Source organism: Dermacentor variabilis, unplaced genomic scaffold (assembly GCF_050947875.1).
Source record: "Dermacentor variabilis isolate Ectoservices unplaced genomic scaffold, ASM5094787v1 scaffold_12, whole genome shotgun sequence".
Classification (NCBI taxonomy): domain Eukaryota; kingdom Metazoa; phylum Arthropoda; class Arachnida; order Ixodida; family Ixodidae; genus Dermacentor; species Dermacentor variabilis.
This window is the reverse complement of record NW_027460280.1, coordinates 19,950,471-19,973,366: the sequence shown is the minus strand read 5'-3', so window position 1 is coordinate 19,973,366 and position 22,896 is coordinate 19,950,471. Positions and strand designations below refer to the sequence as shown.

General features: G+C 48.5%; 1 protein-coding gene across 1 annotated transcript in view; it reads left to right on the top strand.

The window, feature by feature from the left end:
- The window catches only part of LOC142566239 (uncharacterized), a 137,648-nt gene that overhangs the window by 14,232 nt on the left and 100,520 nt on the right, over positions 1-22,896 (top strand). Inside the window, exons 2-4 of the mRNA XM_075677079.1 lie at positions 8,232-8,312; positions 9,976-10,117; positions 17,038-17,206. Coding sequence (XP_075533194.1) covers positions 8,235-8,312; positions 9,976-10,117; positions 17,038-17,206 — 389 coding nt within the window. The 5' untranslated portion in view covers positions 8,232-8,234. The remainder of the gene's footprint in view (positions 1-8,231; positions 8,313-9,975; positions 10,118-17,037; positions 17,207-22,896) is intronic.

The following is a 22,896-nucleotide window of genomic DNA, read 5'->3' as shown; positions in this document are numbered from 1 at the left end:
AAGCAGGCAACATGGGGCACTGGGTGCGTGAATAGACAACTTGCTGGTAGTTGCTGTCTGACCTAGCAGTCAACTTGGGCCACTGGGTGCGTGCCTGAATAGGAAACTTGCTGGTAGTTGCTGTCTGACCTAGTAGTCAACTTGGGTCATTGGGTATGTGTAGTCTTGCCAAGCAGACAACATGGGCCACTGGGTGCGCGCCTGAATAGGAAATTTGCTGGTAGTTGCTGTCTGACCTAGTATTAACTTGGGCCATTCGGTATGTGCTGTCTTGCCAAGCAGACAACATGGGCCAATGTGTGCGTGCCTGAATAGACAACTTGCTGGTAGCTGCTTTCTTACTTAGTAGTCAACGTGGGCCACTGGGTATGTGTTGTATTGCCAAACAGACAACATGGGCCACTGGGTGCGTGCCTGAATATCCAACTTGCTGGTAGTTGCTGTCTGACCTAGTAGTCAACTTGGGCCATTGGGTATGTGCTGTCTTGCCAAGCAGACAACATAGGCCACTTGGTGCGTGCCTGAATAGACAACTTGCTGGTAGTTGCTGTCTGACCAATTAGACAACTTGGGTCACTGGGTATGTGCTGTCTGTTGTCTTGCCAAGCACAAAACATGGGCTACTACGTGCGTGCCTGAATAAACAACTTGTTGGTGGCTGCTGTCTGGGCTAGTAGACAAGTTGGGGACTGCGTATGAGATCCCGCTATGTGCCCATTCTTGGTCAGTCCTCCATAATGGATGTGCCAATGTGACACAAGAGGTATGTAGCCTTCGATATATTAAAGCGATAGCACCTCATTCGCAAGAGACAATTCCACGTCAAGCGCGGCCACTCGATGGATAGCCATCACAACGAAGTTGCAGCCGGGACACCAGGGACAGTGGGGGTTGCTACGCAGTTTCAACTGTGATGCTGTGATTATCATATACGTTACGTCGCAGCATCATTTGGCATAGTTTAGCTGAGAGTGAAATTGCCACTTCGTGTGTCTGCTGATATGGTCATAAGGTTTTTTGTTCATTTTTGCTACCGTACTACCCACGTACCTTATTTTGGTATCGTTGTGTAAAGGCAAAAAAGCCATTCCTCGATAATGCATTTGTAGCCTGCACAATTGGCGCTGTTATCGCGCCACGCTTGACGCAATCGGAGCTAAATTTAGCCTCAAACTCGGCGTTCAGAGACGCATAGCTCGCTAATACGTTCGGCGATTCAAGCGGGAGGGGCCACATTTGATAGAGCTTTAAGCCATAGTAGTTATAGTCTATCAAACTCAAACATGTGCTGATCAGGTCATATAAGGCTTATAAGTGTACAATTTGCTGCAAAAATTTCACGCTTGTTCAGCTATGGCACCCATCGTTCGACACATAGGCTCGAGAAATGACATGAAAGGACCCCTGCAGCAATGCAGAGGGATGCCGATTCACGCTCGCCACCTCTCGCCAGGGCAGGCCCACCACGAATAGGGAGCGAGCCAGATTGCAAAATTTGACCTTAAGACCCGCAATATATATATATATATATATATATATATATATATATATATATATATATATATATTTATTGTTACGTGTAGCTGGGGCCCAATGATATATACAATTTATTTACAGGGAAGCTAACGGAAGGCCAAAATGGCGACGCTGTATCAAGCGGGCCACGTTGTCTTCTTTCTCCTCAGTGCAGCCACACCGTGGCGGCTGTTCCGTAGCATCACCCCTGGCAGTAGAAGCACCGTCCCGGGGCTTAATCTACACATCCGCGGTGAAAGGTGTGTGGTATGGCTTTAGTCTAGCCACGTGAACGATGTCACTTGCAGCCGACGATGACGCTGAGAGGTTGGCGGGGATGACTTCATACGTGACATCGGTCACTTGTCGCACGACACGGTATGGGCCAGTGTAGCGCGACAGCAGCTTTTCGGAAAGGCCCACACGTCGAATGGGTGACCAGAGAAGCACCAGAGAACTCGGAGTAAAGTGCACGTCGCGATGGTGGCAATCATAGAGGCGTCTCTGATGCTCCTGCCAGGCCTCGAGACGGGTGCGGGCGAGCTGGCGCGCGTGGTCGGCGTGTGTGATCGCGTCGCGATCGCGTCAGTGGCTGAACGTGTGGCCGAGGGCAACAAAGTGTCCAAGGGCAACGCGGGTTCTCGGCCATATAGGAGATAGAATGGTGAATAGCCGGCGGTGTCGTGACGCGCTGAATTATACGCGAACGTCACATATGGTGAGTGAAGATCCCAGTGGTGGTGGTCGGTCACAACGTACTTCGAAAGCATGTAGGTGATGGTCCGGTTGAGGCACTCCGTGAGGCCGTTGGTTTGTGGGTGGTAGGACGTGCTGAACTTGTGCTTTGTCGAGCAGGAGCGCAGGATGTCCTCGACGACTGCCGACAAGAAGCTGCGGCCACGGTCAGTGAGTAATTGGCGCGGAGCAGTAAAATGGCACTAAAATGATGTCATAGAGCAGAAAGTCCGCAACGTCAGTAGCACAACTTGTCGGGAGGGCTCTGGTGATTACGCACCGCGTAGCATAATCGGCAGCGACGGCGACCCATTTATTTCCGGAGCCCGAGAGAGGAAACGGTCCAAGAAGGTCTAGAGCAACACGGAAAAAGGGTTCCGGTGGGATGTCGATCGGCTGGAGACATCCAGCTGGAGGTGTGGAGGGCTTCTTCCGGCGCTGACAGGGCTCACAAGCGGCAGCGTAGCGCCGCACGGAGCGGGCAAGACCCGGCCAAAAGAATCGACGGCGTACACGGTCGTATGTGCGCGAGACGCCCAAGTGTCCAGCCAAGGGAGCGTCGTGAAGTTGTTGGAGGACAGTCGAACGCAGGTGTGATGGAATTACGAGCAGAAGGTCAAGGCCGTGTGGATCGAGATTGCGGCGGTATAATGTCCCCTCCTTTAGGAGAAACATCCGGAGAGAGGCGTCACCAGGCGTTGACTCCAGATGCTCGATGAGGGCTCGTAATGAAGGATCGCGGCGTTGCTCGTTGCCGATTTCAAGCAACTGGGACACAGAGAAAATGCAAGCGATGGCGTCCGCATCAGCCGGTTCGTCGACGGGGTAGCGGGACAAACAATCGGCATCCTGGTGCAAGCGTCCCGTCTTATATACCACGGAGAAGGTATATTCTTGCAGGCTTAACGCCCAGCGAGCGAGTCGTCCCGTGGGGTCCTTGAGCGAGGATAGACAGCAGAGCACATGGTGATCAGTGATGACACAGAAGAGGCGTCCGTACAAGTATGAACGAAACTTTGCAACTGCCTACACAAGAGCGGGGCACTCGCGCTCTGTGATTGAATAATTGCGCTCGGCGGGTGATAGAAGTCGGCTGGCATAGGCTATAACGCGATCATGTCCACGCTGGCGTTGTGCTAACACTGCTCCTATGCCGTGACCACTGGCATCAGTTCGAACTTGCGTTGAGGCAGACGGGTCAAAGTGGGCCAGAATTGGAGGCGTGGTAAGGAGAGTAGTGAGCTGCGAAAAAGATGTGGCATGTCAGGTCCCCAAGAAAATAGGGCGCCTTTCTTCAAGAGGTCGGTAAGGGGACGTGCGATGGTCGTAAAATCCTTCACAAAGCGTCCGAAATAAGAGCACAGCCCTACGAAACTACGAACGTCCTTAGTAGACTTCGGAACAGGAAAGTTCGTAACGGCGCGAATTTTGTCCGGATCAGGTTGCACGCCTCTGGCGTCCACGGGGTGTCCAAGGACGGTGATTTGGCGGCGAGCGAAGTGACATTTTGACGAGTTCAACTGGAGATCGGCGTGGAGGAACACGTCAAGAATCACTGAAAGACGGTCTAGATGCGCGCCAAATGTGGGCGAATAAACGATGACGGTCGTCCAGATAGCACAAACAGGTGGACCACTTGAACCCCTGAAGCAAATAGTCTATCATTCGTTCTAAGGTGGCGGGCGCGTTACAGAGACCGAAAGCACCACCTTGAACTGATAAAGGCCGTCAGGGGTAATAAATGCAGTCTTCTCTCGGTCCATGTCCTCGACAGATATCTGCCAGTAGCTGGATCGTAAGTCACTGAAATAATCAGAAGAATAAGAATGGGCTGGGGTGCGTTTGGCAGGCATTTTTAGATCATGAACAGCAGGTCGCCATTATCCCTCAAGAGAAAAGTTTATAACAGCTATGTCTTACCAGTACTCACGTATGGAGCAGAAACCTGGAGGCTTACGAAAAGGGTTCTACTTAAATTGAAGACGACGCAACGAGCTATGGAAAGAAGAATGGTAGGTGAAACGTTAAGGAATAAGAAAAGAGCAGATTTGGTGAGGGAACAAACGCGAGTTAATGATATCTTAGTTGAAATCAAGAAAATGAAATGGGGGGGGGCATGGGAAGATAACCAATGGTCATTAAGAGTTACGGACTGGATTCCAAGGCAAGGGAAGCGTAGCAGAGGGCGGCAGAAAGTTAGGTGGGCGGATGAGATTAAGAAGTTTGCAGGGAAAACATGGCCACAATTAGTACATGACCGGGGTAGTTGGAGAAGTATGGGAGAGGCCTTTGCCCTGCAGTGGGCGTAACCAGGTTGATGAAGAAGATGATGATGATGATGAATCGTAAGTCGATAGAAGAAAGATAGGTGGCACCGTACAGGCAGTCTAGAGCGTCATCAATATGTGGCAAAGGGTACACGTCCTTTTTTGTGATTTTGTTCAGGTGGCGATAATCTACACAAAAGCGCCACGTGCCATCCTTCTTTTTGACAAGTACGACAGGAGAAGCCAAGGGACTACAGGAAGGCTCGATAATGTCCTTTGCAAGCATCTTTTTGACTTCCTCTTGGATAACAGCTCGTTCGGACGCAGAAACACGATATGGACGTCGGTGAATAGGGTTCGCATCGCCAGTGTTTATGCGATGGGTCACGACGGACGTTTGACATAAGGGTCGATTGTCAAAGTAAAAAAATGTTGCGATAGCCTTCAAGAACATGGCAAAGAGCTGGCACGTTCTTGAAGAACGTGCCACGTTCTTCTTCAGGAACGTGGCAAAGGCAAGAAGAGGCAAGTCAAGGCGAAGTGAGCCGGCCGAACAGTTAATGAGGGAAGAATGATTGGCAAGGAAATCCAGACCGAGAATGAGTTCGTGAGGGCAATGCTCGATAACGGTGAAAGAACGACGGTGTGTCTCTCAGCAATGGTGAGTCGGGCAGAGCACATGCCAACAATAGCGACAGTCCCTCCGTCGGCGACTTGTACAACTCAGTACGGGGCGGGCGTCAGAACTTTCTTGAGCCGACGGCGAAGAGCAGCACTCATAATGGACACATGCGCCCCGGTGTCGATCAACGCGCACACAGGAACATAGTGGACGAGAACGTCCAAAAGATTCTTGTTCGTGGGTATGGTGAAGCGAGGATTTCGTGCCAATTTCGTCATTGCAGCTTCACCTCCAGAAGCTGCACTGTCTAGTTTTCCGGTCGGGGGTGCGGCGAGTAGGTCGGAGAAGGAGCACGGCGTGACGGGGGCGAACGAGATTGACGACGGGAGGGAGAAGGCGAGCGGGAGTAGCGGGGTCGTGTCAAAGGTGTCGTAGGGTCAGATGATGGAGCGGGCACAGAAGGGGCGAAGGAAAAGGACGCGCTAGAGGGGTGAGGGTGGTAATCCGGAGAATAGCGCATCGGAGAAGTCCAGCGGCTGCGGCAGTGGCGAGCGACATGTCCTATGCGTTGACAGTTAAAACAGATCGGCTTGTCGTCCACGGTTCGCCATTCGGAGGGGTTGCGCTGTCCATTAAGAAGAGTCCAGTAAGAGGAGCGCGGTGGGGCCGTGCGTGGAAAAAGAGGTTCCGAGCCTATGGAACGAATGGATTGCAGGCCGACGTTGGACAACTCTTGACGGACGATGGCTTGGATCAAGGAGATTGTCACCGGAGAATGATCAAGTGACGGGAATGAAGGGGCCGCCGGTTGTGCCGCTGCGACCTCACGACGAATGATGCGGGTCAAGTTGTCACATCGCGACGGCTGGGGGAAGAAGTCGTCACAGGATGACGTAGCAGCTGTGTTGGGAAGTCGCATGATGTGCTGGGATACCCGGCGGCTTTTAGCATGCTCAAGACGGCGGCACTCCTTCAGCATCGTATCGATGCTGGTGACGTTCGTAAACACCAGTAAATTGTAGGCGTCGTCAGCAATGCCTTTGAGGACGTGATTCACCTTATCGTCGTCAGACATGGTCGGGTCAGCCTTGGCACAAAGGGCCAAGACGTCGAGAATGTACGACACGTAGGACTCGGTCGACGTCTGTACGCGTGTGGCAAGAGCTTTCTTGGCATTGACTTGGCGACCGAAGGGATTGCCAAAAAGGTCGAGGAGCTTCTCTTTGAAGAGATCCCAGCTCGAGATCTCCTCTTCGTGAGTCTGGAACCATGCAAGTGGAGCTCCGTCGAGGTAGAAAAGAACGTTCGCAAGCATGATAGTCGGATCCCACCTGTGACTGGTGCTGACACGTTCGTATAAGCGGAGCCAGTCGTCAACATCAGGACTGCCGACTCCGTTGAAAACACCAGGATCCCGAGGGGGGAATGGCAACGTAGGTCGGGGCTGCAGGCGGAGACGGTTGCGTCGATGAAGTGCCACCAGCAGGGGCCGAAGTTGCACTGTCGCCGTTGCGACTGCTGCGAAGCTCCATGACGAGTACGGGGAACGTCCACCTCCATTAAATTAATGTTACGTGTAGCTGGAGCCCAATGCTACATACAATTTATTTACAGGGAAGCTAACGGAAGGCCAAATGGCGACGCTCTATCAAAACGGGGCCACGTCGTCTTCTTTCTCCTCAGTGCAGCCACACTGTGGCGGCTCTGCCGTAGCAATATATATATATATATATATATATATATATATATATATATATATATATATATATATATATATATATATATATATATATATATATATATATATAGCTGTAACATAAGTTAGGCATGTAAGCCTTCTAATGCGTGAAGAAATGTAACTTGTATATCATCGTTACGTCATTTCTACCCTCATACACCATCTGCAGCACGCACAAGGCGCTTCACGTACCCCGCTGCGGCTACGTGCTTTACAAAGCCTGTTAGATTTTGTTCCCTATTCCCCATGGTGGCGATAAATGTAAAGTACGTTGCAATGAAACATGTTCAGAATTTATTCGGTTAGAGGAGACAACTTTTGCATCTGTAAATGTAACAAGTCACCGAACAAAACTCACTTCACGCCTAAACAACATTTTATTGCGAATGATTACGGCTTAGGCGGAGAACTAGGGCTCCTTGAGGGACACAGATTCCTCTAGTACATTATGTCTACTGCGGACGAGATGAAAGGACGTTCGATTGTGCATAGTTAACGACTTGAAGTATTCGGAAACTCTTTGAAAGATATTTGGATTTTCTATAGTGACTTTCAATTTGAGGTCTAAATTGAATCGATTTGTTAATATAATGTTTGGAGTATTCGCACATCCTTACGCAATGTTAACTTTTCACCGAGTGACCGCAAAAGAACGGGACCGAATTCGAAAAAATCTGCTACGCTAGAATTGCCCGTAAGAGTGAATAGCAGCTAACCCTGAGGCTGGAGATATCATTAGCGAAGGCAGTCGGCTAATGGCAAATATCACTTAGGAACGAAAAGCTTTGTAAATTCAGCGCTTGGTCTCTTTATTGAATTTATGTAGAGTAAAAAAGAAAGATCACACTATGCGGCAATACATAAACACAAACCACGTTTCCGAAAGATACAAATTTAGCACTCGATAAGGCCTTTTGCATCAGGACTTGATAAAAGGCTCACGGTGCTCCGTAAGCTTTTCTCCGCGCACAAAAGAGAGGCGGTGCACTGCTTAAGATAAGAGAGCGCAGTGTGCCCCGCAACCTTGATGAATGCTGCAAGGTGTGTCGCACGATTCAAACCGGCTGCTTATTATTCATCATCATAATAAAGAGATATGAAGGCTTCACCGCCTTTCTGTGTCGAAACATACTAAGGCTTCAGCAGTTGGGACGGACCATTTGAAGGCGAGGCGAAGAAATTAATGTTCTCGTTTTTCATTGATGTGGAAAATTTTACTGCCGTATGTGTTTTCCAGTCAAAACTATTATGGAGCATAATCATGATGGTACAGATGGGTCCCATTAAAAGATCCCATTAAAACAGAGTACGGTCTTCTTTCTTGTCATCTGACAAGTTCTATGACAACTTGCAGGCCATGGCTGCACATGGCTTGGTTACCGGCGACAGCAGTCATCCCCGGACCAAAAGGGCCGCACCGAACGACACACTCAAGGTGTGCTGCTTTTGCCATAATCATAGTGCGTTGCATGGGGCATTCGTCGTAACAAACCGATTTCACGACCGGCTTCCCTGCGCCACTACAGCCTCAAACGATGCCGGCAGTAGCCCAGCACACTGTGTAGGGCAAGTATGGTTCGAGACACTTCTTTTTTTTGTTACTTTACGTATTTGCCGTGACGTCAAGTCGAAGGATCTGCAGGGAGGCGAGCGAAATGTGATAGCCCGGCTTGCATTGGGGAGGGGAACAAAAAACGTTGCCTCAAAGCGGTGCGAAGGACAAGCATGTGATGCTTCAAGGAAGGAGAGTCACCCAATGAAGCTTTCAGAGCGACATGTGTTGCAAGTTCGCCGTACTAATTAAGAACTAATAAGCGCGCTTAAAAGCATGTTATTCGCACGTGACACAGCGAGGTTGCTTCTCGGCGAGTAAGACCTGGTAAATGGTGATTCGCATGTTCATTGCGTGCAAGCGCCGGTTAGTTAAATCCAGTGAACACAAAGGCCCGTTGCCGTAAGGGACTAGAAATACAGTCAGCTTCTCCACGGGGAGCTGAGTCGGAACTTCCGGTGTCGAACGTATCGGAGTGACCCGTTAGTCTCTTAACAACTGTGTGGTTTCCCTCTGCCCCTGTGACAGGGTGTTCGGGACGGTGTTAGAAAGCTGGGCTGGTTCTTGCATGCGTATGATGCAGCTGAACTCCTTTGCAACGATATGCACGGGACTGCGAATATACCTTTAGGCCTGCGGTATATTTACTCAAGTTACCGCACCTTACGGAGCGAACGGACAGAACACGCATAAAGCACGACAAACAGAGGCAGACGCAAGAGGCAGCTTGCTTTTCAAAGGCGTTAGTTACAAATGAAGTAATTCTTTCCAGAGTCCACAAGTATCGTTTGAATATTGCCCAGTTGCTTAATTAAATAAGTTTTCGGAACGAGGTCAGCATGAAAAAGCTGCAAAAGGCAGCAAACTCGTCCTGATTGGTACCTGTTAACACATGGCACAAGCGGAATTAATTTCAGCGCTTTTTCCATTTGTGTCCCTTGCTAGAGCGAAACTTAGCTAAGCACGCGCCGCCACGCGGTGTATCCCAGCACTCGGGCCGAAAGGCAGTGCGGTGCTCTGAGAATCTGTCGATGGCGCCTGTAGACATCCTTGCTGCAGGCGAGTTCGATCGCATCTGTCGTGCACCACCGAGTTTAGTCAGGTGAAGTAATTGGTTAATACTCTGGCTATAATTGCCTAGACATATCTAGACTACACATAACGCAGTCGTCTCTCGCGCCCAATTTATACGTTGTTTTGTTAGTCTGAATAATAATAAAAAAGGCACAATTAACATTTATTTCGCGGAAAAAGGTTTAACACTGAAAGGCCTAAGTTTCCCCCCTTTGATTGCATTTCGCTCCCCGACGATGCGTTAGTACGTCGTTACGCATTTCTATCTAGTTTGGCACGTTTTCCCCGCTTTTGTTTAGAAAAAGTTATCAAGCCTCTCTAAGCTTTTCTTTGCAATATAATTCTTGTCCCGAGAAGACGCTGTGTAAATTTTGTAAAGGAGGTCGTCTTCTTGCGGCCCGGACAATTCCCGTTCCGCTTTATTGGCTGCCGCTGTTGCTCAGTTCTCGGGCTCAACAAGCTTCACGCTCAGCCGCAGTTGCAAGACCCAGCCGGCGGGCCTCGGGAGGAGCCAGGCCTGCCCAGCGCCTGGGTGGCCGCCATCGCCGTCAACGTGACTCTAGTCGCACTGTTCCTTGTCTTCGTCCTCTACTGCTACATCCGCAGCCGCAAGCGTGAGAAACCTCCTTCTATGTGCCGCCTGGCTCATTTCACAAGCAAACTGGTTCGTTCTTTAACGCGCCTGGTGCTGCGGCGCGTGACTGCGCGCTCCATGTCGAATACAAATGCAACTGTCTGAGCCCAGATTTTGCTTTGGACCGTAATGATCAATGGTTATAAAATGCAAGTCGCCTTGCGTATGTCTCACTTGAATAGAAATCACCTTACATGTTTCATATTTTGAGCCAGGGATTTTTAACATTTGTTTCTTACGTCGCAATATAGTGGCTCCAAGTTCGAGTATAGAGGCTGTAAGTAAACAATTTCTCGTAAGCAGTAAATTGATATATCCAGCTTGTCTGCGTAAGGTGCTCCAACGGATGCAGTATAAAGAACAGCGATTTCTGTTTTGGTGCAGAGCTACGGTTTAGTAAAATCCACGCTTTCATTTCTGAAAACATCACTTTCTGGGAAGTTATCTATACATTACGCACCCGAAATCAAAATTATGTTCGCTACAATCGCAACTTTCTCATATGCAACACATTTCTTTCATGTAGGTCCTGGTGTTATAAAAGCATTTCTGCACTTTACATGTATTTGAATAGGCGACAAAGGAGTTGTTCCACACCTAAAGCTTCCTCTTATACCTCGGCAGTTAGCATAACATTCATGGTGCCTTATCTGCGCCTTTTAGCGATACCTATGAGCCAATTATGTAAAGCACATTCAAATTTGTCGTATCAGTAATATTTATAAATAAACTGGGCTAGCTACGCACATGCTACTTGCACAAGGCGGCTTATGCGCTTTGGAGGATGCAATTTTTGCGGTAGTGCTGCCAAGCATAAAATTATCACTCACATTTATTAAAGAAAAAAACTCAAAGATTTGTTAACTGATTTTTCTAATATTAGGCTTAGGATTTATATTTCTATTAAGTACTTCTGGACAATCCTATGCGAAGACGAATTCCATTTTGTTCGATTCTTCTATCGCGCACTTGATATATAGAGGTGGGAATCATGTTACAAAGACCTCTTGTGACGTAGCTGATTTCGTATAGCACGCAAGTCTGGAAGCAGAGGGGAGCTGATAACAGCTGTGCTACTGCTAGTTTCCTTCTTAGAGAACACCTCTGCGTTGAGCGTCGGCGTCCCTTGCCGTAACCGAGCGAACGAGCACAGCGAAGGATAGTGCGGATGAAAGACGGCGAGAGCGAATAGAGGAGAAAAGCGGAGGCGGGTGCAGTGGAAGCATGCGGAGGAAGTGGACGAGGAGAGTATGGCGAAAGGGGAGGAGGAAAGTGGAGTGTCGCATGAGACATGCTTCACGGCGGCGACCAGACGTGCGGCGAGCGCGTCCACCGATACCATGTATGGAAACAAAGCGCTGACGTAGGCTTCGGACTCCCTGCGCATGTGCTACCGCCCTGTGCTGTCGTCTCCCTCCATCCTGTGTCTGTAGTGGTTTCATTCACAATGTCTCGGCCTACAACTTTACCTTGCTAAATTATGTGCCGCCGCTAGAGAATGCTCTCCGTGCAAGCGACGCCTTCTCGTGTTCTCGCTTTCTTTCTGAACAATGAACGACCGGTGGAAATGGTTCGTCTGCCGCTGCTGCCAAAACGAGCTGCCAGAGCAGAGGCTCAACGCCGCCGCCGAGAGGACTCCCTTGTTCAGAGTCAAATTCTTTGCCACAATGTATAGCGAATGCAAAACACATAAACAGACACGCTCAGAATCCACATTAGTGAGTTTCATAATCGTCTGTGAAATATTTTCCTACTCGGCGTGAATACGCATCATTGCGAAGATCGCTTCCATATCCTATTATTTTTGTTCTTATCTCGCACGAAACCGCATCCGCGCTATCTCCAGGATCGGCCATTTGGCGAGACGGACCATGAGTAGAGTCGGAGGAAAAGAATCCTCACCAGAGCCACCTTTCTGGGGCGCCGACTGAATTGTGGTACTAGACTACGACGAACCAATCGGCAATAGTAAGCGCAGGAACACCGAATAAACGAATTTGCTAAAATCCACGAAGCGAAGGAAGTTTCATGAAGTTGAACATAGGTATTGTTGGATCTGGAGGACATCTAACAGTATGCAGGGCCCGGTTCTTGCCAGTCGCCTAAATAGCGAAGAAATTTGAGCAGAAAAAAAAAATTCGGCAGAGCCTATCTCATGATGACTGTTGACGGGAGTCAACAGAGCGGCGCAACGTATTTCCACCGTCGAAATGAGTTGTTTATGAGGCGTGTACTGCTGCGGGATTCCTCTTTCGCGCTTTCCTAAGAACATGGATATATATATATATATATATATATATATATATATATATATATATATATATATATATATATATATATATATATATATATATATATATATATATATATATATATATATTCAAACAAAAATAATTCCCAAAACGAACTTTTCTGCCATCAAACCTCCTATCGCCTCCTACAGCTGTCAAGGATGATGACAATGATTTATTGGCATCCCCTTTGAAACGGGGCGGAGACATATAGTCACCTAGCCTGCTTGAGTTACTCAGCTATGCTATACATGGATGGATGTTGTGAGCGTCCCCTTTCGAACGGGGCGGTGGGTTGCACCACCAAGCTCTTGCTGTTATACTGCCTTATGCCCTACCTAGGTTAAAGAAAAGCAAAAAAAAAATCACGATGAATTATTACAGCCAAATTTCCTGACCCCCTATTGTGAACTTTGCTTTTGCACGTCTCTGTTTGGTGTCGTTTCCCTACTTTTCTTCACCAATCCTCCAAGCGCCTCTTCCTAATCTCTATTGCTGACATGTTTACTTTTCCCCTGTTTTCGCTGAACCCAAGGGCTTCAAGGAGGCCAGTGGTGCCTAAATCGACAGCTGGGCAGATGTCTTCACATTCTCATAAAATATGCTCCATCGTTTCCCTAGCTTTACCGCAGCAACTACATGCTTGTTCTTCCTTCCTATAGCTCGCTTTATAGGTGCGTGTTCTAAGGCATCCTGATCTCGCTTCAAAAAGTAATGAGCTTCCCTTTGAGTTATCATAAATTGTTTCTTTTCTGATTTCGTTTTTTCCTCCTAAGTAGTTACTCATGGCAGGTTTTTCCCATCGCCGCTACCCATGAGATTATTTCAGCTTCTCTGACTTTCCACTTGACCTTCTTTGTTGCTGTATTGCTCACCCTAAAGGCCACATACTTGCTGGCAAGCTTCCTAGTTCTTTTTCTCTACTGTGAATCAATGTTCTTCCTGTACAGATACCTCAACATTTTCCCAGCCTATTTACTTTCTTCCATATTCCTCAGTCGTTCTTCACAATCAAATTTACTGTGAGCTTCCCTCACTTCAAAACTACTCCAGCCCATATCACCCTGTACAGCGTCATTTGTAGTCTTCCCGTGAGCGCCCAATGCGAGGCTGCCCACTGACCTTTGGTTGCCATAGAGTCCTGCTTGTACCCTTGATTTCAAGTAAGCAACCACATTTCCAAAAGTAAGTCCTGGAACCATTACACTTTCCCACATACCTCGGAAGACCTCGTACCTATTATATCCCCATAGCGCTCTGTGCTTCATTATGGCTGCATTTCTCTTCCCCTTTAGTGTTATGGTTTTTTCCTGTGTTTCGATATATCTATTGCCTTCGTTTATCCATATACCAAGGTATTTATATTCTGTTACCCGAGGTATTTCATGGCCCTGTATCTCCACCGTTTGTTCACTGTTTTCATTGAATACCATAACACCTGATTTTCTAACACTAAATTTCAAACCTTAATTGTTGCCTTCCTGTCGACAAATATTAGCCAAACGTTGCAAATCACTTTGCTTGTTAGCTAGCAACACAATGCCGTCCGCATAAAATAAAACTGGAAGCTGCTGCTCTACTGCTGTACCCACCTGTTTTGTATGAGAGATTAAACCCGATATTACTTCCTTCTAGCGCCCTCTCCATCCTCACCATGTACATTATAAACAGCAGTGGGGATAAAGGGCACGCCTGCCTCAGTTCCTTGTCGCTATGAACTTTCTCCTCGCTCCTCATCCCTTCCCATTCAACGCAAACGGTATTTTCCAGGTAAATCTCTCTCAAAAGCTGTAGACAATCGTCACCTACGCCTTCCCCTTCCAGAATATTCCACAAAATGTTGCGGACTACGTTGTCATACGCTCCTGTAATGTCTCAAAAGGCCACATATAACGGTCTGCTTACTACTCTTGATATTTCAATACACTGAGTAAGAGCAAATCAGAACGAACGCCTACCTATTCTGAAGCCATCCTGAAGTTCTCCCAAAATGCCATTATTCTCTGCCCATGCTTGCAGCTTTAATTTGATTGCGTGCATTGCTAGCCTGCATATCACCGACGTAATGGTCAACGGTCTATACAAGTGGATTCTATCTTTCTCCCTTTTACCCTTATAAATTGAGTTCATTTTACTTTGTCGCCAACTGTCTGGTATTCGTCTACCTTTTAAAGTTTCTTCCACTGCTTTCACCAGAGCTGCCTTACTTTTTGGTTCTAATTCATTAATCAACCTAATGGGAACCTCGTCTAGCCCGGTGGCTGTGCGCTTAGGAATTTTCTCTTCGGCTTTCTTCCAGTTGAAATTTGTCAGCACCAGCTGCTTTTCAATCTGGTTCTCTTTCATGCTCTTTTTTTCCTCAAATATAACCTCGTCATTGCCTTGTAAAGATTCGGCTGTTACTTTTCGGATGTAATTTAATGCCACTTCCCCTTCCAGTTTGTTTCCATCTTCGTCTAGGATATGTTGTATTGTTGCTGACTTCCTGCCTAATAATTTTATGTGGTTCCTAAGTATTCTAGGTGCAGCCTTCTTTTTCTCACATATTTTAGACAACCAACGTTCACTTTCACCTTTTATCTTTGCTTGCACCAGTATTCGAACCATAGGCTTTTTTCTCCCGCTATAATTCCAATTTACTGGACGAGCAACGTTCGCTTTATCCTTTTATCTTCGCTTGCCCCAGTATTCGAACCATAGACTTTTTTCCCGCAATAATTCCCATTTACTGGATACTTCATACGGCGGCAACTGCGCCTTCTTTGCGCTATACAACACTCGGCGCCATCTAGAGCCGCCGTCGCGAAGCGTGCGCGTCACCTCCGAAATGCATGGCGCGCCGGCGCGTGCGATCGCTGAGAAACGCATCATGCGGCCAACCGCGATCCTCTCTCGTGCTTCTTTCTGGACATGCTGCGTCCTCTAGTGGCGCTGCCGAGAAGTCCGCATGTGGCCTCCGAGACGAGAAGTGTGGCGCACCGGTGGCCACGAAAGCTGATAATTGTTCCCTCGATTGGCGCACCCTCAGTGGCACATACTCAGTGACCCAAGTTGACGAGAGGTTCATTGAAAAGCGGCACATACCAAGTTCATCAAGTTCATTCATGGCGCAGCCCGCTAAAGCGTCGACCCGAAAAGTGTTTATTGAAGAGTGGCACATACCGAGTGCGTCCACGCTTGGCTTCACTTGCCATCAGCAGCAGGGCCCCAAACAATCGATCCCGACTGACATCCGTAGCGGGATCTGCACAGACCGTATCCCTAGAAACATGAACCCTGAATATAACAGGGCCCGGCGCCAAGCTCGGGCCGGAGCTATCATAGAAGCCCTTGCTTACGTATCCCGCGACACATTTGTTGATGCAGCCCAAATTTCCAAGGCACACGAATTGTGGCCGTCGCCACACACGATGGAGTCCTACACCACGCCTCTAGCCTCACTACCCCCACTGCCGAGACGGCTGAAGAAGTGGTCATCGCCCTGGCCAGTCTAGATAGATCCCACCTGTCCCACCATCGTGTGTGACTCTCGCTCAGCCGTCACTAAAGCCGTCGCTCAGCAAAGGCCTTATTTCTCCTGAAGCTCTTCGCATCCTCTGCCAGGCACCACACTCTAAAGACAGCTTGATCTCCCTGATATGGATATTGGCCCATGCGGGCCCTGTCCACCCACACCTCCCCAACCTGAACGAGGTCACCCACTCCATTGCGCGATGCCTCGTCAACCACGCCGGAGTCACTGGAGACGAGTTGGACACCAGGGACAATCTGACCACTTATAACGATCTTGTTAAGGCCTTTTACCTCAGTCGCCGAACCTCCCTCACCCCAAGTTCAGCTGGGTGCAGGCTAGCACCCTGCGTCTGCGACAAACAAACATGCACCCTCCACCCGCCCGCCTCCACCTTATATTCCCAAACGTTTACACTACCCCCAACTGCCGGTGCTGTGGCACTCACCCGGCTACGCTTCCGCATATGCTGTGGGAGTACCCAGCACAGTACACACACATTAACACCACGGCCCTCTCATCGAGGTTGCGTGAGGCTCTTCGGAGCTCCGCCCTCGACGACCAAACCTGGGCGACCCAGCACGCCCGTGAGGCGGCGGCGAGGCAAGCCCTCGACGTCCCCTCACGGGGGGCTTAGGCTCGGCTATCATAAAGTGCTAGTTCTATAATGAAAGTTCTATAATGAAAGCTTCCTTTCTGATTGGCATGTGGGGGTTTCCTTCGCCGTTTTCCGTTATAATCGGATGAATGACAGTTGCCTCTTTCATGAAGAATTATACTCCTTGCGGATTTCTTAAGTAATTATTGTGCAGTGGATAAAAGTGTTGCTGTGCTATAACTGGCTTTTCTATGATTAAACTCTCAAGTGCGGCCACGAAGGAATCATCCTAAGTGTTCCTCTACAGCGAGAATCATTACATGGCAAGCGACCTTCGCTACGCCAAAAAAGAACAGTGCTTTCGTCTACTGCTTCTCTAATCTTAGGCCATCTATCTCATTTAGTCATCGCGTGGGAGGTACACTCATCGTGCACTGAGGGATGCACGAGATACACCGGAATAGTTTTGGGAGCGTGTCTGAGTCCTGTGCTCGACGCAGGTGCCAATAAGGGGGCAGCTCCCGAGATGCGCGGCAGCTTCGAGACGCAGCTGGACAAGGCGACCACCCAGCCACTGGCTCTGGAGGCTCCTCGGCGGAGCCCACTCACGTGGCCGGCCTTGGAATCCCCGCACGACGTGCCCGTCATCAGAACACAGAGCGTTCACAGGTCTGTCTGAGCACTCGTCGCACATCATGCTAGAAGGGCACCGATGTAAGACGTGCCCACGTGTATTAGGACCCCGTTTTCCAGGGTAATGCACACAATAGATCTCAGTTGTCGGCAATGATTATTGCAAACTGCCGCCGTCAACAAGGCCACCTAAGGGTTTCCTCAATTGGAAGCATTAGGTAAACTTTACCGGCTGACGAAGCTCAGTTTAGTAACCGTTCGTAAAATCCGCCTGTCACCAACCTTATTCGTCATCCCTATCAGCTGCTGCAGAGTTGTGAATCCCGATTCAAAGTTCTCAGAAGACTGACCCTCACAGCTGTGTGGATAGAGCCCATTAACCCTATATTTAATGATCAAATTAAATTGCATATCATACGCATGTCGAGTGGCCGAGCCCGCAGTAACGGCTGCGGAGCATCGTGCGGATCAATGACCAAGAAGAATGAAAAATGAAAAGGCAAAATACGGTCTATGATTAGCTTGAAGACGATATAAGTACAGTGGCTAGAATGGAAATTCTAGCCACTGTAATATAAGGAAAGGAAGACTCGTGGGGCGCACGAAAGGAAACTCAAGTGGTTTTCGAATTGAGACATATGTGGTGCTTTAGGACGCCGTCATAGTGCTATTAAATTCCTGAAATTATTTTCTCGATTGTGTGTGCCGCAGCGCGCCAATCGCCGGTCCGATTTCCGTCGTAGCTGTCGCGCGACGAACGTAGCGGAGGAGGACAGGGAGAAAGGAAGACTACAGGAAGTGGCGTGAAACATGGAGATCACGTGAATCTTCCACCCTACTTGCCGGCTTGTCAGCCGCGCGTTGCGCATGTTTTGGGGATCTATGCACCCATATGTTGAAAAAAAAGTGCGTTTAATAAGCGTGCGCATATTCCTCAGTAATACAACAGTGTTGCTGGCATACCAAAGTCGGGATGATTGCGCATGCAGTGTTCCGCGGTGCGATTACTGGTGGTCGTGACAACATGATTGCCAGAGGCAGTAATTGGAATAGTTAATTCTCTCTGACCAACTGAGTGACGTTAGAGACTTAAAAAAGTACATTGGCTTGTTCAAAGTACTTCCTCGACAGCTATTAGCACCGAAGCTTGTCCGATTCCATCAAATGAGCCCGACTGAAATTTAACGTGGTTGTAAATGGAGCCCGTGGCGGAGGCCGGGAGAAGGTGACGTTGCACTTTTGATTCATGGTTGATGGCGGTAACATTGTAACAGCCTTTGACTCTGAAGCGCGGGTGCGGTTTGGCACCGGCGTGTCTCGTTTGGGCTGAAAAGGCTGGACAGTGCAAGGCATTGCCATAAATAACTTAGTCGTTCATAGAATACTTTGTTTTATTCTAGCAGGCGTTGTGAAGCGTGAAAGACAAGTGTGATGGTGTCCGCAGTGACGTCGCTCGAACAGACGTCGAGCCGCGGTCTCGGTCGGCGCAGGCGCTGCAGCCCGCGGGGAGGACAAACCGCCGCCTCCGACGACCGTTTAGGTGTTTGCTCCAAGATATTCAGTGGGTTTAGCTTTAAAAAAAAATAGAACATTTGTGTATGAATGACCTTTAAAATATATAGGAAATTAATTTTAGTTGTCGCGTCGACCAGAAATTGGGAATGCTCCGTCGTCGAGCGATGATTTCATATAAGGCTTTCATCACAAAAAAATAACTTCTCTTCGACACAAGTTTTGATTTTGGTTTTGCGACTTTCTTTTTCTATGTAGTGCACCTTACAGTCAATAGGGAGCTCTCTGCAGCTCTTGTTTTGTTTTTTTATGCTGGCACGCGCTCTTCGGGCAGTACCTCGCGTCTGTCAAGGCCCGTGTCTTTTTAGGTGTTGCTGAAGAGGAGAAGGCTATGACTGACAGGAAAACGCAAGTTCTATGCCAAACGCTACAGTGTGATCCTGATAAAGCATCTATGGGTAACTTGTATAAAGCCCCTATAATGAAGCGCCTATGGGGCCTTTGTATGTTTCCATGTGGCCTCAATTGATGGACTCGTGGCGGATGCAAAAAAAGCGACTTCGAACTGAAAGCCTAAAGAAAGAAACAGCAAAGAAAGGTCAGCAGAAACAGAGAGAAGGGTATAGTAATCTTGATCACAAAAAGACTGCAATCCTGCGATGTTTTGACAAATCAAGTCGTCTTAAACCATTTTATTTGCATTTTTCTCAGAATGCAATTTGAGGACACATTTCTGCATTTTTCTAAAACTGCTTGGGGTATGTTAGTTAAATTATGTGAACATTTCAGTTAGTTCCTCGTGTAACATTAGAGCTAGAGTGAATATTCGCAAGGTAATGGGAGTTTTTCAACAAATTAACCGCATATCATAGTGGTAGTTGCAAAAATGAAAACAAAGAAAGAAATTTCTTGCCTTAACCCTTTATTGACGAGTGATGCCTACAGAATACATACCAGATTTTTTTTCTTGCCGAGTTTCAGTATTGAGCACGAAGTTTCTAGCTAACTGTCCCTGGCCGACACTGTATGACAGGCAGAAAGCGTCATTTGTTCATTTATAGCGGGGACACTGGACGAAGAAGTTTGGTACGCGATTCACTGCCTTTTGAAAGCAAGGTCAGGCGAGACAGGCCGACGCAAGTTATCCAGCTCCAGTGGTGTCACACATGTGTCATAAAGCAAATGAAATGTACACCTATGGTTCACATATGATGACAGCTGTCTATACAAACTGAAAACGAAGCCTTAGGTGCCTTGGGGTGAAGCCCACTTCCAGTTTCCCGTCTAAGGTGTGTCCCCTATTCCTAAAAAAATTACACAAAGTATGTTTCCTTTTTGTTGATTATGCTTATTCTTGATGTCTTTTGCACATTTAGATAAAAAATAAACATATTTTTCTGGGTATTTATATGTCAACGTCCCTAAAGGGTTAAATAGGCTAGGTATATCTACGTTATTCTAGCTGCACATTTGCAACCTATCATTGTCCTCTTGTTTGCGAAATCCGGAAGCTATTCGACTAATAGTTTTGAGTAGAGAGATGGATTTATAAAAAATCAAAAACAAGAATAACCGAAAATGGAAATACGTTTAAAAAAAATTGAGCTGTATACGCAGGCCAGCTATAACTGATACCATATTAAGAATAAAAACAAAGTACTACGATGTTCACTTTTTTGATCGCAATTCTGCGACACCACCTTTCGACGTCTCAGCCCGCCTTAAAAGGAAACAAAGGGAATTTTGGACCGTCTCAGAAGCACCGTTCAAGGTAGTTTAGATATGGAGGAGCCTGCGCGCAAAATTCGACGTTTGATACGGGTGGAATCGTCACGAAAAGCTCGCAAAAGTAGGCATTTTTGATACCAGGATAGAATAAACGCCCCCATTAAGCATAGACCATACGCGCGCTTGCTGACGCAAGCCCACGCATGCGCAGACGGTGCTGCATGGCTCGAACGCATCGAAACGCGGCGCGATCCCGGTGGCATCCCCTGGGTGCCGGAGGGGGAGGGGGCAGAGCTGCGCGCCTATTGGATCTCGCCGCAGGCCACTTCCTAAAACCCCTCAATTTTTCAAAAGTAGCGCCATTCTTAGATCTTTCCGCCACCGCGCTCACCCCGCGCTTCCTCCTCCATGCCTCCTGTCGCCCCAGCCACCTCCGCTACTCCACTGGCCAATCTGTGTCACCTGGAAGCCAGCGCCGCGCTTTTGTATATTTTTTTTCTTTCCAGCGCGGAGCAGGCGCCGCGCTTTTGTATATTTTTTCTTTCTAGCGTGCTCCGACCTCCATTGTTGGGCCTGCGCGACGAAAGTGCGGCAGGCGGGCTGACGGAGCGCGTTAGCGTAATAGAATTAATGTGTTAGGGCCGAGAACTTAATTGCGATGCCGTCCTGCTGCGCCTTCGGTTGCCGCAACAGACACAGCGAGGGCAAAAAAGCTTTTCGCTTTGCCATCCGCAAAAAGTGTGGATTCACAGGGTCGGGCAGGCTGACTTCGAGGAAGTGGCAAAGAACGCACGACTTTCTGAAGTAAGCGCCACGGCTGCTCACAACCTCTTCTTTTGAGCCTAGTCCACGCCTTCCGCTTCAAAAAAGTGTATGTGTTCATGCTCTGCGCGGTTTTTAGCGCGTTGAAGCTGACTTTTTTTCGAATGTGCTCTCTGATTCAATTAGTTTCGTCTTGCGGTGAAAGTGCGCGCATCTGCAGCTGGCCTGTGACATAAAAGCGACTTTATTCAGGGTGTATTTTGAGCTCCACCAGAAGTTAGCACATTCTCGACGCTTTTGCAAGGTCACTATAACTTATGGGTGCAGTCTGTTAGCTTCGAATGTACGCTCGCATGTATTGATTTCGTTTGTGGTGATTAACGTTTTTAACGTCCCGAAGCGACTAAAGCTATGATGCAGGTCGTAGTGGATGGCTCCGGATAACATTATCTAGGTCGCCAGGGGATGCTTAACGTGCACTTTGATCGTAGAGTTGTACGTGGGCCAGTAAATTCCTCGTTGGCGTTTCATAAATCTCGCGCGGGAGGTCTAGCGCTGCTTTAGAAGTTGGCGCCTCGAAGCGATTATATTTCTTCAATAGATTTTATTTACTAGTTGTAACAACGTGTCATTATTTCGTATTATTGACGGCGCCTCCAGGGCACCAAAGCAGCAACGGGAATGCCAAAGCTAGAACCAGGGCTTGATGGGGCTTGCCGAAGCCTGTGCATGCCAAGGGGGTATAAGATCGCGGACAGCCAATTTTGTATGTGAACACTCCCTGCGCCGCCTGCTTTATTGTAATGTCACGTGCTCTTCAGAGGCCTCCGTTAGCCGTTACATGTGCCCTCCTGGAGCAGTACTTGTAAAAGAAAAAGCAATCTATCGTCACGATTAACAAAGCACCCCGCAATGAAAAAAGCGGCCCTGTTGTCAGGCGCTGCTGACCGCAGACAGTCGGAATCTCTCACGCGCCGGCCGAAAGTATCCTGCAGGTACGTAAATGAACCTACGAAACCACGTACACATACTTTCACGCTGTCAAAACCTGAAACTTTGGTAATTACGCGCGTGTTTGAGCACACCGCGTGCTTGCGTCGTGTTTCAGCGACGCGAACTCTCAACGTGCGCGCGCTTTACGCCTTAAATACGCCTTGAATAATGGTCCTTTTCTTTATTTCTTCCGCAATTCCAACACGACATCCTTAAGGCCAGTTACCGACTGACGAACCAAGATCTCGATTGAAAAAACTGCTCCGCAGCGCTCGAACGAACTTTTCCGCGGATTTCCTCCCGTAGCGTCTTAGCCGCCGTCTGCTACACCTGCACACAACCCTTGCGTAACGTTGCACAGGCGTTTCTTGAAGTATTTCAAGCTGCTTCACGTGCCTCGGATACACCACAATGCAAGCGATGCGTGCTGCTATCACCAAACGGGCGTCAGTGCCCACTGCTGCATCGCGTTCACCGCGACAGCACTCCGCCGTCGGAGTGTAAACAAACTCAAATCTCGGAGGCAAAGTCGCAGGCCGCGGCCCCAGGTGTCGCCATGCTAGCACAATCGGCTTGCGGCGAGAGCCAACAGGCGCGCAGTTCTGAATACCCCCCCCCCCCCCCGCCCCCGGCGCCCAAGGGATATATTTTCTTCATACGCATCCCGGTGAATCGCGCGCTCGGGCTCTCTGCCTCCTGGGGTGAATCTCCGCATGGCTGCCGTTGGCTGT